This window comes from Helicoverpa zea, chromosome 6 (genome assembly GCF_022581195.2).
Source record: "Helicoverpa zea isolate HzStark_Cry1AcR chromosome 6, ilHelZeax1.1, whole genome shotgun sequence".
NCBI lineage: Eukaryota > Metazoa > Arthropoda > Insecta > Lepidoptera > Noctuidae > Helicoverpa > Helicoverpa zea.
Genome location: NC_061457.1, coordinates 2,470,793 through 2,487,633, shown reverse-complemented (window position 1 = coordinate 2,487,633; position 16,841 = coordinate 2,470,793). Strand labels below are relative to the sequence as shown.

General features: G+C 34.2%; 2 protein-coding genes across 4 annotated transcripts in view; one reads left to right on the top strand and one right to left on the bottom strand.

Moving 5' to 3' along the window:
* LOC124630988 (phosphatidylinositol 4,5-bisphosphate 3-kinase catalytic subunit delta isoform) overlaps positions 1–3,427 on the bottom strand; it is a 29,268-nt gene extending 25,841 nt beyond the window's left edge. The window contains exons 1-3 of one of the 2 annotated variants that reach the window (XM_047165053.1): positions 3,299–3,427; positions 2,878–3,126; positions 1,252–1,483 (exon numbers count right to left, since the gene is read on the bottom strand). In XM_047165053.1, the coding sequence (XP_047021009.1) occupies positions 1,252–1,483; positions 2,878–3,024 (379 nt within the window). In that variant the 5' untranslated portion in view covers positions 3,025–3,126; positions 3,299–3,427. The other variant, XM_047165052.1, reaches the window with a different exon arrangement.
* A 364-nt stretch (positions 3,428–3,791) lies between these two features.
* LOC124631181 (28S rRNA (cytosine-C(5))-methyltransferase) lies at positions 3,792–8,403 on the top strand. 2 transcript variants are annotated; one of them, XM_047165408.1, is made up of 6 exons: positions 3,792–4,026; positions 4,111–4,366; positions 5,280–5,542; positions 5,956–6,069; positions 6,813–6,987; positions 7,309–8,403. In XM_047165408.1, exons 1-6 carry the CDS (start codon positions 3,904–3,906, stop codon positions 8,340–8,342), a joined length of 1,965 nt encoding a protein of 654 aa, XP_047021364.1. In that variant the 5' UTR covers positions 3,792–3,903; the 3' UTR covers positions 8,343–8,403. The 2 variants fall into 2 exon arrangements, 1 of the variants encoding a protein (XP_047021364.1); XR_006984485.1 differs by lacking the exons at positions 4,111–4,366; positions 5,280–5,542; positions 5,956–6,069; positions 6,813–6,987; positions 7,309–8,403 and adding an exon at positions 4,392–4,960 and having other exon boundaries at positions 3,812–4,026.
* Positions 8,404–16,841: the final 8,438 nt, after the last annotated feature.

Here is a 16,841-nt window from a genome sequence, read left to right as displayed (position 1 = left end):
GAATATGTTTTAATTGGCCTTGACAACATGGAGATGCGCCTTTATTCAAACTTTGGCTTTATAACGCATAGAATAGTGTTGTAACAATTAATAACCTTATCAATTCAATATACAATAAACAATTGTACAATCAGTAGTTTAGTTTGTCGCAAAACGTTACGACGGATATTAGATACGCGTTATGTATTCGTATGTAAAAGGTCAACAACCTCTGTGGATGGGACCTTATCATTCATTCATATAGTTATGTAACGAAATAATGATTAGTGTATAAATCGCGGCATTAATTATTTTAGAATATTTTATTGAATGATTTAACTGGAAAACCCAAGTAATAATTAATAATAAATCAGCATAAATTAATCAAATTTTAAAAAAACCGGCCAAGTGCGAGTCGGACTCGTGCACGAAGGGTTCCGTAAATTACAGTTAAATCAACCTATCTCAAAAACTATAAGAGATACTTTGATCAAACCAAAAATCGTTGAAAGAGTTAATTAGCATGCATCACCTCTATTTTTTTTAGAATTTTATACCCCGTAGTTATAAAAATAGAGGGGGGGGGGACATACTTTTTACGACTTTGAGAGCTGATATCTCAAAAACCGTTCACTTTAAGAAAAATGTTTTTTAGAAAACTTTATATCATTTTAAAAGACCTTTCCATTGATACCCCACACGGGTATGTACATCGAAAAAAAAAATTTCATCCCTCAGTTACATGTATGGGGGGCCCCACCCCCAATTCTTTTTTTTACTATTTAGTGTCATATTTTTGTAGCGGTTCATACAACACATATTCCCATCAAATTTCATCACTGTAGTACTTATAGTTTCCGAGTAAATCGGCTGTGACAGACGGACAGACGGACAGACGGACATGACGAAACTATAAGGGTTCCGTTTTTGCCATTTTGGCTACGGAACCCTAAAAATACCTACAAACTAGACAGTCTATTTCTATGAATACTTTTCCTACTATGTAAGGAAGATATTTTAAGTATGGTAAAACTAGGAAAGTTTAGCGAATGGACTTTGATCAGAACAGAAACGCTCTAGTAAAGGTGAGCTAGTTTTGGTAACCTTTTGCAACTGTCTAGACAAAGAATATTGTAAACAAGTATGCAATATCAAAATAGAATAACTAATTAACTTGTTTCATTAACAAAAAACTATTGTTTATTTTTAGAACAAAATTATATAGAAATATTATATTTTTTAAAAATCAGGTTAATTTGACCAAATACTTACGCTTTCCAATTAAATGACTAATGTGTGTGTTCAGCAACTGCTCTCCAGGTCTCTCAATGGACTTTTTGACAATCATAAGCACACCGCATACTGGCTTTATGTCACGGATGCGCTTATTCTCATCGTCCACCTCCTCCAGTACCGCCAAGGAGTTGACGAACTGGAAGACGTAGCTGGACATCTCGTGCAACATCCCAAAGAGGGGATAGTTGACGGCCCTGTCCCATATGTCCTGAAAAGAAATTATTCCGGTTTATACTCATAGCTCTATCTAATACTACTGTGTATATTCAGAGCTGCCCAGAGTGTCCTAGCTAAATAAAACCTCAACAAGAATGTCCTATGCAATTGGATTGCTCTAATAGTGTTCTACGAACTTTCAATTTTGGAATACATGGAACCTAGTATGCAAGTATCTCATATAAAGGATAAATGGTTGAAATGGAGGGTAGGTAGCAATGTACAATTTACGAATTCCCCTTTTCAGATGGTAAATAAGAAAACTACAGATGCTCTCAAACATAACAAGTCAATGTTAGCTATATTTGGACGTAGTTATGCAGAAACGTTCCAACCCACAAGTCACCCGAAATCGAGTTATTGTGATTGAACAGCCTAAAATTTAGCATATGGTTATCTAAACTCAATATAATTCAACAATAAAACCTCTAGTACCTTTACTAGTCAGAATAAAAAAGAATACAACTGAAACGCGTAAATGCTTATATCTCAAATTCAAGTTTAATTTGAGATATAAGCATTTACGCGTACAGTGGGTTGGAACGTTTCTGCATAACTACGTCCATTTTACATTTGTTAGTTTTTTCTACAATTTGTATTGTATAAAACAGATATAGCCTTGAATTCAGTGAATTATGTTGAACTTGAAATGTAATTTCAATGCTGTTTACTAGATAACCCAGTCATTAACATATTTGTATGTTAACTTAAAATATAAATAGGTATAATATGTAGTTAGAGACACCATCCCATAACTTTCGATTTCTTTGTTGATACCAATAAGGATCTTTTTGTGCATCAACCTCATATGGATGTACCGAGTCATAGCACATAATGATATCATATTTATGTTTCTAATCAGTAAACACATTACCTCATGATATTATTCAATATTTATGTAAATGGGATGAATGCATCATCCTGTTCTCTAAATGAGATTAAATCTATATTACTGGACTATTTCCCCAATACAAAGGGTGAATATAAAAATAAGTGCAATAACAGGAAATGTTTGATTGACAATGTGAACTTGTGTTTACTATATAAGGAGTTGATTATAAATACAATAGAAATATATTTACAGATGTTCTAATCTATTCAGTATCCTTTTTAGGAAGTTTACAACATTGATACTTTGAACTTTTGATAGCCAGTAAAGTATCCAAAACATTTTTTTGTCTTAAATTCTAGAACATTTATAGATCTACCTACATGATTAAAAAAATAATGCATGGTTTTGTAAACAATGTAAACTACTTTCTAAATGTACCTAACAAATGTATCTGTAAACATGTTACTCAATACTCTGACCCACTTTCCCAAAATGCAGTCAAAATATCGTCGGCGAGAGGCGTGAGTCACGCAAGGGTGTTTCTTGTCACTAACCTCTTTGACATCCTGAAGAGTGGCATCCCAGCTTATCCTCAGAGGAATGTAAACAGAGTTCGGCAGCAGGCACGTGAGCTCCACCACATCTGACGGCGAGGCCGTCCAGTAGTCCCACGTAAACGGGCAACTCGGCGCAGGAACCATTGTTTTGGTATTATTTTCCCAGGTTACTCAAATTACCCCCGCGACATTTTACGAACTTTCACTGATAACTTGCGTCTGCAGCGACCCGGTCACTGTCCCCAACTGAAAACAATGCCCACAACACATCAGTCACTGTTATTGAAACCGCAACGATGTTGAATCATAGCATTTCCTGGTATTTTACGATGGGCATATCGCCATTCGAAACGAAACTGTCAACGATAATATTACACAAACAACATCACAACAATGTGGAAGACATATTTTTAATTACCTTTTCATAAAATGTTTACATAATTCATTAAGTAATAAATGTACGAACGTAAATTATTAAAATATGTTTTCGTGAAATTGTAAATAAAGATTACGTGCAACAAACTATGAGCAAAGTAAATTGTTTATGGTACTGATATAGTTTTCTTCTATTTCTTTCTTCTATGATCGAGCCATAGAGCTATTTAATTTAATGATTGATTAGTGATTCTGATTACTTTATAATTGATTATTTTAATTGAACTTCAAAATAATATTCAAAGAAAAAATTGGCTATTATTCATTGTATTTTAAGTTATATTTACTCGATTAGGAAAATTTACGTATTTTTCAGGGTATGAGAATCTCAATCAAGAATCTCAATTTAATCAAAATCCTAAATTACAAATATTTGATCATTTTGAAAAATAAAAATCATTTAATGATACTAAAATAATTAAAAATCATATCACATAATAAAATAATGATATTTTTCAGTACGCTCATGAACGCATTTTAACCTAAAAAATATTCATTTGACAATAGTCTCGTGACAATATTTTTTGTTGGTTGGGCAATGTTATTTAGCAATTAAAATCTTTTTATGAATGTATCGCGTTAAATAAAATGTTCGAACATTCAGTCAAAGTACCAAGACATTACAAAATAGCTGCAAATATCTTTAAGAAAGTTTCTACTGAAGGCGGCAGCGTCAAAACCCTATTGTACGACGATAAACTTCGGCATTTCGTGAGTATTCCCTCATTCCTCAAGAATTGTAACTTATTCACTCAATTTGTACATTTCTACTATTAGTTTGTCAATTATTTACAGAGGACAAATGTGCTTTTTGCACTGATAACAGAAACAATCAAACATGCGAGTGACATTGACAAAATATTTGAGAATTGTAAAATATTAGAGAATGAGTCACGTTTAGACCCATGGCTTGCCAAAATTCTCACAGCAGAACTCCTGTTCGGCAAAAAGGCATTACCTGGCAAGAGCAAGCCGGAGCAAACAGTCCTCTCGTACAAAGACCAGTTTGAGAAATACACATCTGACCATCAAGATGACTTGAAGACCCAAGGTAATTCTTTTTTATTCTTTTTCAGATCTAATTCCGACATTAACTAAGCGCGATGGCAGACGCAGGCGATGCTCCTGCCCCTTTACTCTCAAAGCAAACGAAACAGGCTGTAATAGTGTTGGCTAACCTCTTTCTATACAGTGTTGCTATGTTTACGTTACCGTTTATCGCGTTTTTTGCTGTACGGCATGTACTTACTGAAAACTATCCAGGGGAAACATTTATGGTGAATGCTTGGTCCGTAGCGTCTTCTGTAGTGGTAGTGAACATTATAATAGTTGCGTATGTTTATAAAGCATACCATGAGAAAGAGTATGATGAGGACGGTAATGAAATAGACCAGCACGCTTATCCACCAGTGGGCTCTGAAGTTACCCCAGCAAGGAGCAATTTGAACCTGAAGAATGATTGACACATTTACGAACATTCCTTTTTAAACACAGTATTAAAATATCTGCTTTTAAATGTATACTTAAAATTGTGTGTGTTAGCAAGTGCAATGAACAAATACATGTTTTGTTTTCAGATGTATAAAAATCTGTCATGTGCATAACAATATTTAATAGTTAGCTATTATTAAATTATAGAAAGTAATGGCTCAGTTTTTATTTTACTTTTATGCCTTAACCTCTCCCAAAAAATCTCTTGATTCAAGTTAATGCAGCAGTAATAATAAACATTTCCTTATACATATTCAGAAGAAAATTTTTTTTTTTGTGTGTGGGCACTATATTAGAATCTATTCTTCCTTAGCCTGATCAGTAAACCACTTTTTTGACTGCCACCATCCACTAACTTAGGTTACAAAATAACTTACAATTCTCAAGTTAATTTAATAACTTATTAACTTAACACTAACATATAAATATTACATAAAAAATACATTTCGTTTTTACTTTTCTTATTCACATAGCGGCTCCCAGACCAAGATATGTACGCATCAACACAAATCTATTGACAACATCAGATGCCATCAGAGCTTTCCAAGACGAGGGGTATCGGTTCATTCGGTGCACATCTGGCTCGTACAATGACTATCTTGAACAAATACAGAATCTTACCGAGTATGATTTTACACAAGACTATCATGTGAAGACGATGTTTGTATTCTCTGCTGGGACGAAACTGCATGAACATGAGTTGTATTTGGAGAATAAGATTATTTTACAGGACAAGGTATGTAGGACCTACCTGCGGTTAATTTAGTAAAACAAGTCGTTTTAAAATAGAGGTCTTACCTCCCCACTCAGAGACATTTAATGATTACTTAAGTCACTCCTTAGTGACGGAATGTCATACAAATCTTTCACTAAGGAATGGCTTAAGTAATCATTAAATGTCTCTGAGTGGGGAGGTTTGTATGATTGATTCCTGAATCTCTTACTTGCATGCAACAAATAAAATGGGTTTATGTCCAAATGCAATACTTTTCTATCACAATTTTCTTTGTGATTTACATTAATATAAATGGTTTTCGTCTTTATAATCGCAAACCTAACTTCATAATCTTTCACTAGTTTCTACATTATATCTTCAGTGTGCACTATTGGTTGATTATGTATACTTACTACCCACACTTAAAATTTCAGGCTACAGCAATGGCAGTCCACTTGCTGGCTCCTCCTCCAGGTAGCGTGGTGCTGGACATGTGTGCAGCTCCTGGCATGAAGACTACACAGCTAGCTGCTTATATTAGAAATACTGTGAGTTGATTTTGTTTTCTATCTGCTCATAAGTTTAACTATATAATGGCCGTATTACCTATACACGTGTAATGTTGTTAAACAGCACCACTTGCAGTGGTTTCACACTAGCAGATTTTACGGGTGTATCAAAACCGAGCGACCAACCGAGCGGAAAATCTGTTAGTGTAAAAGCACAGCAAGTGGTGCTACTTTTAACAACAACAATCCACCTAGAATAATTGTGATGCATAAGCAGACACAAAAATCTAGCTGTGTTCGAGTTTTATGCGACTAATGCATTAACTTCTATAAATATATTGGAGTGCTGTAAATAATAGTCAAAGGCTTCTAATTAATTAAACTGCTAATAAAACAATACGCAAGTATAATTTAGTGGTAATGGCAATAAATATATGAGAACATAAAACCTAAGTAGCACTAATTTGCCATGCAATAAAAATAATTGTTGAAACCACTGCATTATACAAATTTAATACTCTATGTACCTAATGACGTTATAGTAATTCTAATAAAAATAGGTCACTTAATTACCCAATGACAAGGTAGTTGAGTTGTTCAGCTTCAACAACATTCCTACTTTTGAAAGAGGAACATTGTAATGAAAGTAGCCTATCTATCAAAAAATGTTCCATGAACTCACATTATGATCTGGTATTTCCTTACACATCTATAACGTGGATATTTAACGAGACAATTTCAAGATAACAATATATTTATGAAGCTACCTATTTTATCTCCAGGGTCGAGTATTCGCAGTCGAGAGAAACGAGAAGAGATATCAAGTACTACATGATTTTGTTACTAAAACTGGCTCCACATGCGTGGAGACACTGCATCGAGACGCGTTAGAAATCAAAAGGGGAGATATGGATGATGTTGAATATATTCTGCTGGATCCAAGTTGTTCAGGATCAGGTAAATATCTTTGTGATAAAATCACATCATTTCAAGATTACGTTAGGGTGCACCTACACTGTGCAAGTAGCTGGAGCAAGTTAACATGCGCATGTGACAAGTGATAAGAGCACGTGGGTGGATATTTTGCTTTGGCACATGCGCGAATCGCTAGATCCGCACGTTTTTAAAATGCATATAACCTGCGCATGTGCCTCAAAATGCGCAAGCTACTTGCACCCTTATAGACAGAGACAAATTAGGTTCACTTATTATAACAAATATTTAACTGAAACATACAAAGTGGCATGACCATAAACAACTCGTTACTTCTTTTCCCAGGCATGGATTTCTGCGTTCACAGCTACATAGAAAGTACAAGGCTCGCCAAACTGACATCTTTACAAGAGAAATTCCTAAAACACGCCATGAACGCCTTCCCAAAAGCCAAACGCATAGTCTACAGTACTTGCTCCCTATTCCCTGAAGAGAACGAAAGAGTCATCACCAATGTAGTCAAGACTTCCAGAGCTAAATGGAGGGTCCAAGATGTCAAGGAACTCCTAAAAGGACAGTGGAACAACTTTGGATCAGGTATGTATGGCAGCATGGGAACAAGGTGTATGTACGCCAAACCAGACTCCGATTTCACGACAGGATTCTTCTTGGCCGTTCTTGATAGGGACCAAAAGGATCTAGAAAAGAGTTTGAATCATGAAAAGAAAGCACAGAAAGAGTGGATTGCGGTTAATAAAGGGAAATCTGATGATGAAGCTGAAGAATCTAATAAGAAGAAGAAAAGTAAGAATCGATCAGATGAGAATCAAGTTACTGAGGATGTTGAAATTGATGAAGAATTCATAGATGAGGAAAAACCAAAATCAAAAAAGAAGAAACAAAAACATGAAACAGATGACAATCAAAACACAGATCCTGATACTAATCATAATTTAGACATGGAACAAGCAGAGGCTCCAAAAAAGAAGAAAAAGAAACGTCAAAATGACGAAACTAATCAACCAGTTAACAATATTACGGAACAACTTAACGAGTTAGCTGTAGACTCTGAAGAAGTAATCCCTAAAAAGAAAAAGAAGAAAGATAAAAATAAAGATAGTCAAGAACTTGAAATTAATACAAATACAGATGACAATATAAGCAATGATATCGTAGAAGTAACTAAAAAGAAGAAAAGAAAAAAGCAAAGAGAGAATGAAGTGGAAATTGAGGAAGAAGAATCTGAAAAGAAAGTTCAGAAAAACAAATCTAAAAATCATGACAAAGAAGTTTCAGATATTACCAGCGACAATATTGTAGATGTAGAAGTAAGTGAAGCTCCTAAAAGGAAAAAGAAGAAGAAAAACAGAGATGATTGATGGTACAAATATCTTTGTATTTTTTTTTATTTTGTTAACTTTGAATAAATGCAATCAAGAAGTTCTGGTGTTTTATTTATAAATAGAAAAGTATCTAATAGATAACACCTTACCGCCTTCTTTCTTCTGAGCCTCATTTTTTGGTCATAAATCCAAGCAGAAGTTACTCCATTTTAGAGTAGGTACAGGGTGTTACATGTAGGTAGCGTTTGACGTCACAAATCCAATACACGTGGCAAAAAAACAGGTTCCCAAGCTAGCCATACTTCGCAACTTGCAAAACTAATAGCTCCTGCGTCAGTAGGTACACATTACATAGATTCCATCGTCTAGACTTGCAATTACCGAGTAAAACGCTGAAAAAAAAAATCACTTCTCGTCATACTCGATAAATCTCGTAGGTACCTAAGTAGGCCAAACGTCATAAGCGACGTTTATTTCGTCTAGCCATCGTTTCTACGAAATACAAGAACACTACCATTCTTTCTTTATTCATGAAACAATCGATTTACAACCTTATTTCGTAGGACATAAGAGTTGGTATTCAGTTGTGGTGTTTCAGATGAATTACACGCTATGCTGTTATGGTGTCACGAATGTGTCGTGCGCCCTTATTTTCTTTGCATATTTGGCGGGTCGTATGAAATTACGATTGTTATAGTAGGTTACTTTAATAATGATAGGTATAAAGACAAAGTTTTATGGCTAGACCATTCTAAGGCACAGGTAGAAGGAGAAAGGCTTTGATGGTCATCGATTTATTTCGAAAAAAAAAAACTTAATTAACTTACCAAAAAACCTATAAATATAGAAAGCCTTTCTAGGTTACCTAACTTAGCATTAGTTTAATCTCATGCGTAACATCTAATCTTTGATTAGAAAAACACGATCATTTCTAAAACCAACCGATAAAAATTGCCCAGTTAGAGTAAAGTAATAGAGATTGAAAAGGTCGTCATTGAAACACGTAGCAAATATAAGTCTGTAACTACTACTACCGACGGCTATTCATTAAAATGAGTGAAGCAGTAGGTGAGGTTCAAAGCAATAAGTAAGTTTATTTGAAAAAAGGCGAATTTAAGATATTTTTTATGGTCACTTATGTATGGGTCACTCAATGATTCATCTATAACTCACTGGTATCACTTAAGTTCTGTATTACTTTGAATTTTTATGAAAGGATTATCAGTTGTAGGGACACTCACGTATACACCTATGTAAATGCATGTGCATGGCTGTGTGCGTAGGGCGTCGTATCATATTGCTATTCCCTCCTTAAATTAGAATATAAGCCAGTCTTCGTATAACGGTGTGCCGGGCCGGAACTTTTGTAAAACCTAACTTTTGTATAATCATTTTGTGTGTCTTGCTTGGAACAATATAATTTACCAGTGGAGTTCTGAACTTTTATTTATCTCTGATATTCATATAGACTCAACCCAAAATCAGTTGCAGAAATCATCCTCCGAGCTTTTTTCCGAACTATGTTGGGGTCGGCTTCCAGTCTTCCCGGATATAGCTGGGTACCATTACTTTACAAGGAGCGACTGCCCTATCTAACCCCTACCAGTTGCAGAAAGGTCCATTAAAATTAAAGCCAACAAAGAAAGAACAAAGATAAAGTTGACAAGAAAGAATGGATCTTTCTGCAACTGACCCACATATGTATCTTCTTTCGAACAATCTTACAGACTTCTGTCAGTATGGAATAATTATGTTGACAGTATTTAGATGAATTAATGACGATGATGAAAGAGATTTTTATTGGAATTCAAACAAATTTTCCAGGTAGCCAATTACATTATTCCCTGAGCTTCATAATTTTGATGGGCAATAAAAAATTAAACTTTCAGCGGGTCAAGCTCTTTGGGTCATTATAGAGTAAGTAGGTAGGTCCCTTATCGTCTCAGCCTTGAGCTAATAGGAAACTACTAAGTAACTCTTATAAACACCAAAAGCGTGTTTAGATCAATCGATTAAGTGAATTTTGGTGTTTTACGTAAATTCGTCAAAAAGGCTTAGGTTAGCTATTAGCCGAATTACATAATTATTTTAAGGCATAATATGTTATGTTAGTATAGGGGTATATACCTAATTTTGATGTGGCCTTACGCTAGTTTAAATAAAAGTGAGTTTAACTTAAGAGCGGTAGCAATAAATATTACGTTGATCTAAAACATATCTAAGCAGATAAACAAACAAATTATAGTGGTTGTCTTTGTTATTTATCCTTAAAGCAAGCAAGGAGGTAATAGCTATTCATACTTGGCCAACCAAAGAAAAAATAAAAGTATGAATTCTTTATGTTCCTTTTGAGAAATAAATTGTATTCAATCGTCAACGTTATTATTGTTAGTTATCTCTAAGTGATCAAAAACCTTTTTCCTGTAATACAAGTTAATAACCAGGAAAAAACACCCCCTCTTTGTAAAATACAAAAAAATATCTACCCGAGTAAATAACAACGTCCGTTGCTAAGCAACCCGAGTTTTCTCCTACTGACTGGGCGGGCTTACCCACGGGCGGGCCTACATCTAACAAATATTCAACCAATCACAAGCCGGATGCCTGATATTATGACAGTGGTGTCACTCAGAGCTTGTCACTCAATAACATGTTGATCTAAAATGAACTGTAATACAAGGGAGTAGGGTGGAATTGGGTTGGAGGGGATTTGAGTGGTAGGCTTTCATTATTGGCTGGCGATTGATGTGTTTACTCAACAATGGTGTTTATGTATTGTGATATTTACTTTATTAACTACATACATTGGCTTTTTATCAATATACTATGTAATATCACATATCCTCTAGTCCCGGCTATGCGTTTCGAAAATGTATCTGCACTACTAATGTATTTGAAAATATGACTTTTGAATAGGTAGGTAATAAACACGGTATGTGGTTATTGATAGAACTTTCTTTTTGATTTTATTTGCCTGCTTTTCGTAAAATCACTTACCAGTGTTTAACTCCAATAAATATTAATTTTAATATAAATAACACAATATTACCTATATGTTCTAGCTTGATAATACCTACCACTAGCCGCTGTCTGGCACATACCGTGAAATCATTTACATCAAAAAAAAAAACTTCAGCCATTTGTATATCAGCTTTGTTACACAAAATAACAAGGAAATAACAAATGTTAGTTGTCAGTGCGTGTTGACCTCCATAAGCAAGTTATCGGCAAACAATCGGCCGCGATACGTTATTCATTACTTTTGTACATTGTTATTATAATAAACGCGTCTCTGTGTTATTAGTATTGCTAAACTTAGAAGGTCAACCGTTAATGTGACCAAAATCTTATCTAAATTGTAATTTTTACCTCTAATATTTAACTTAACAGTGAATAATTTGTTTTTTTTTATGTAACAAAACATTAATTAATGTATAGATAAATCTCTACTAATGCTTAGAGAGAATTACCTTAATTACACTGCCATTAATATACTCAAATAATATCCTACAAACTACGAACTACGATCAGTTTATGCGTCGTAGCGCTACGCCGTAGCACAGCTACGAGTCGTAGCAACGACTACAATAAAACAAAGGAAATGCCGAAGATTTTAAGTTTTTGTGACAAAATGCTATTTAGCTCAGAATTGGGTCAAGAACGAAACGGACATTCTATACGTAATTGGAGGTAACTAGCGCTTGTTTGTTCCTCAAACGGCTGAGCTTTAAGGAAAAAAGCATTTCCGAAGTGCCGACACGACACTGTTTGCTATACATTAAGCTTTTGTACTAACTGCAGATTATAATGAAGAAACTAATCATTTAATTTTCCATCGGTATCAATTATCGTAGGTATCGCTACTACGAGTGAAATATCGTAGCGCTACGAAAGTGCTACGGGTTTCGTAGTGTCTCGTCAATTTGTCATTTTAAATTGGAAAGCAATGAAATCGATTACACTTATTATTTAGATAACGCCATTATTTAAAATGTATATAATTATTTTAGTTCGGTATTAAACATAAACGTACTTTTAAAGGTTGACATAAAATTGCAAGCATCCCTCAAAAACATAATAAACGGGAGTCACAAAAAAAACTTTTTCGTTTTTTTTCAACAATGTCGTTTTTAACTCTGATTGATTTCATACAATATATTTTACTAAATTAACCATACTTATTCAACTGAAAGCTTTATTTGCAAAACATACACAGCTCTCGAATCACGCGAGAACACAATATTTAACGTCTTATAGTTTATGCAAATTGACTGAGCTTGCAAATGTCACAGACCACGTTAAATGGCATTTATAGTGATTATTATAATAACTTTATATTGTTGCCAAATTACATTTAATACTGTGATCAGTAATTCCATAAGCAAACATGAACCTACACTAATAAAATAAAGGAGAAACATTTTTCCTTTGTTTGTACCCTAAAGGCACAGAAACTACTAATAAAATTTGAAAAATATCTTTCACCATTGGAAAGCTACACACTTCCCAAGTAACATCGGCTATTTTTATACCGGTGGTCCGGACAGTAGTACATTATGGGAAACGGGTGAAACAAATAAATGTGAAAGTTTGTTCGATGATTGTTCCTCGATCACGTTTTCACTGATTGACTCATCGAAATGAGTTGAACAGCACACATTACAGGAGGATTGAAGTTTCCCTTAGTCGGGAGAAAAACTATTTATGGACTAGTTTTTTTTTTTTATTAGGTACCTTTTTCCTAATAAAAATGCACTTTGTAAGAATCAGCAATTAATCCCAGGCAACAAAGCTTGCTTCCATACAGACAAAATATATAAAATGTTTTTCAATAACTCTGAATAATTAGGTCTTCTAATACTACATAATTTGCTAAATCACACACATACCGTGTTGAGCAAAATCCTGAGAATTCGTCACCACTTATTATTCGCACGTACCATTAAAGTGAGCCAGTAATTACTGGTCTAATGAATAAAACTAACTAGAGTAACCTCATTACTTTCTTTGTTAAATACTTATTATTGCTGTGGGTTTGTCTGCTGAAAAGTAGCTATTTTTCTTTTTGAAAAACTGAATTGTAAATGAAAAAAACGTCTAAGGACTTATGTGACTTGCGAGATAGCGACAAAAATGTTTTTTTTTTTTGTTTTGTAAAATCTAAGAAAAATACGAAAAAATCTATAAATATTATGTCGTTTCACAACTACACTATCATTACCTTAATACAATTTTAGATACACGTCAGTTTTTACATGAGCATAAAGAAAGAGATGAGACAGAAACGGACATTTGGTGATAGCACAAAAGGCTTTTTAAACTCAGGTAATCGAAGTTTATATGAAAACACGTGGCTAGCTGCAGTAAGGAGCTACTTTTCAGTAGTTATTCGTATGTAGGTGTTTATGTTTTGGCACAGTGTGCATGTTTGGGTGTTTGCTATTTCTATGAAACATATAGTTTTACTGTCCCTAATATATTTTAATAATGGTGACACTAACCTTAAATTTTATAATATTGAAAACTCATCAATTAATCGCGAATAGACTGAGCATAAATAAAAGGTCGGCTATTAGAACATAAAGCTGCTTAAAAATAATTTTAGGTTACAGAATTCATTCACAGCCAAAATTAAGGTTTACCCAAAAATGGAGCACCTATTTTCCAATCCACAAACATTACGATGTGCGTATAAACATAAATAATAAATAATTATTACAGCATTTATTAGGACTCATAAAAACGCGAAACATTCCCCAAAGCTAGAGAGGTGAAAAAATATAGTCTTAACCTACATAAACACGCCGCCACGATATGCTTCGGTGACCGGCGGGCAACTGGTGTGCGTTAGAACTGCTAGACCCTTTGGTCGGCGAGAGTTGTTATTTTTTTGTCTAAACTAGAGAGAAAATATCTTTGATTTGCACAGAATAGTTAACATGATCTGGTTTTTTGCTACATGCAGTATATGTACTCTAAAAATATATTATAAAAAAAGGAACCTGCGCTTGCATAATTCATTCATTCCCTCTTGTTTTTTTCTCTCTCTTTTTGGCAAGTGATATCAGAGTACTGGGTTCAATGCATGTAAAGTGAATACGCAGCGTAGCCATCTAAGCCGGCTACGCCGTAGCCACATTAACTGTTACTTATAAACTACGTGAACCTTTTTTTAGAAACTGAACATTTTGAATATTTGAAGAAGAAATATAATACTTTCCGGAGAAATTATTTTATATCAACAATGTAACTGATATTTGTAAAATAACGTTGCATCAATTTTGCATACATACACCTTTATTTAACAAAATTTTAAAAGTAATTAGGTATATTAATTTCCCATATTTCAGTGCCCTAGATTGCGTATAGATTAATTAATCGCACCGTGGCCTGCCACCCTCGCGCACACGGGTGCGCTGGCCGCTGGCTGGCGTTGCCGCCCATTCGAACAGCCGTCACTCTGTTCCGTTAACAAAACATAACCGGACGACTACCACATTCACAACAAAAACAACCAAACACTTTAAATAAACATTTAAAAAATTTAAAACCTCCACCTCTTTGCTAAGTGCTTTAAATTTTAAATTAAGAACGAATGTTTAATCTGTCGCCGTGAGCGTTTTTTCGTAATTTAAACATCGAATGTATTTTACCCGGAAGTTACGTACGTTGCGAGCTCGCGAATTGTAATTCTGAATTTGAATTTAATTGAACCGGGTTTTAGTGCATGTGATTGGTGTTTTGGGTTGTTTTGAATTAAAATGGCGACTGAGGAAGCGATGCCAGTGACCGCTGCGGTAAGATTAGATTAATTTATTATCGATCGTAGCAAAAAATTGGGTGTATTATGCATATTACTCATAATTGATAGTACCTTAATTTAATTTATGTGTTTCTATCAGTGTTACCTGTTGATTAGATAGAGTAAATTAAGAATATTGGTGTCTTTTACAGTATTTTTTAGAATCACCAACAAGTTAAATCAGAAAATGCTACAATACCAATAAATTATAGTACGATTGTTCAGTCAGTAGTTGTGTAGGAAACCCTGCTTCTTATTATTGCACATCATTCCTAGTGATTATAAACGACTTTGGTACCTTTAAACACTGTTAACGAATATAATTATTAGTAAAATATGTTGCAATACTAACACAGCAAGCTATACTTAAGCCAATTATGCGCCAAAACAAAAGAAAATCAATTCAAATTACCCTTTTCTCTGAACTTGAGTCACATCCCAAACACATTTAGGTAAATCATGACTACCAACTAATAACCTTTATAATAATATGTGACTAACTTATAATATTGGTGTAGCTGAATCATTTCTCAAATTATAGGTATTACTTATTTAGTTTTATGCGCTAAAACTGAAGAAAATAAATTCGAATTGGGTACCTTTTCTCTGCAATTGAGTCACATCGCAAACACACTACTGAATAATAAACTCTATAATATTGTGTGACTAACTTATAATATTGGTGTAGCTGAATCATTTCTCAAGTTATATTACTTATTAAGTTTAAGTTAGCGTTCGATCGTGACTAGGGTAACTTAGTCACGCAGAGGGCCGACTCGTTAACTCTTATCTGGGAGAATATCTAATGATCCTGTGCCTAGGTTAAACTTTAACAAATCATTAGCAAGTTGGAGCGGATCGAGTCAAGGTTTTGTCATGATTTCCGTGATTTTCGATACGTGGGTCAGTTTTTGTATTATACAAGGTGTTGATTTGCATTTGTGCCATACTTCAGGAGGAGGGCATAAAATACGTAAATAATCGATTGGAATTACAGTTTACGGGAAATACTTAATATGCGCTGCTTTTTATGTCATTGTAATGTCATAGTATTTCAGAAATAATCCAATTTTATGAATGAAATTCATGAGTGATCGTTGCGAATGCTTTGTGTTTGCGTTGCGTTGTGAGGGCGCAGCACAGTTTTGAGGCCAGTAACACACGCGCCGAGTTTGAAAACGGGTAGGTGGCATTGACGAATTTCCGAAAAAAAAAAAAAAAAAATTTTCGTACCAATTTTCTTATTGATTTGGGTCGAGAATCATTAGCATAATTACGTCTTTGACTATGGCACGGATGCAAATCAACAGCTTGTATTACATTCGTGTACAATTTCTGAAAAAATATTTTGGTGTTGCAATATTTTTTTCAATTTGAATCACGGTTAAAACGGTGTTGTAGTACGTTTGAGGGTTAGTTCGTGTGCTCATAATTGATTTTAGAATAATAGTTTTTGTTATTGTGTTCAAATATTGTTTTATAATCAGCTATGAAACAAAGTATCTTTTAGATTTAACGACCAAAATTTTCCTTGTGATTACTAACATAAACCACTCCAGTTAACTAGATTTAATTGTAACTATAAAATGAGCACATTAGCAGGCAAACCAAGCAACAATTTTGGACCGAGGCCCAAATTCCGCGCTCTTATATAAATTCATTGTTGCTGATAATTAAGCCTCGAAAATTTTCATGAATGTATTCAAAACCTCTTTCAAGTAATCAAGATTCGA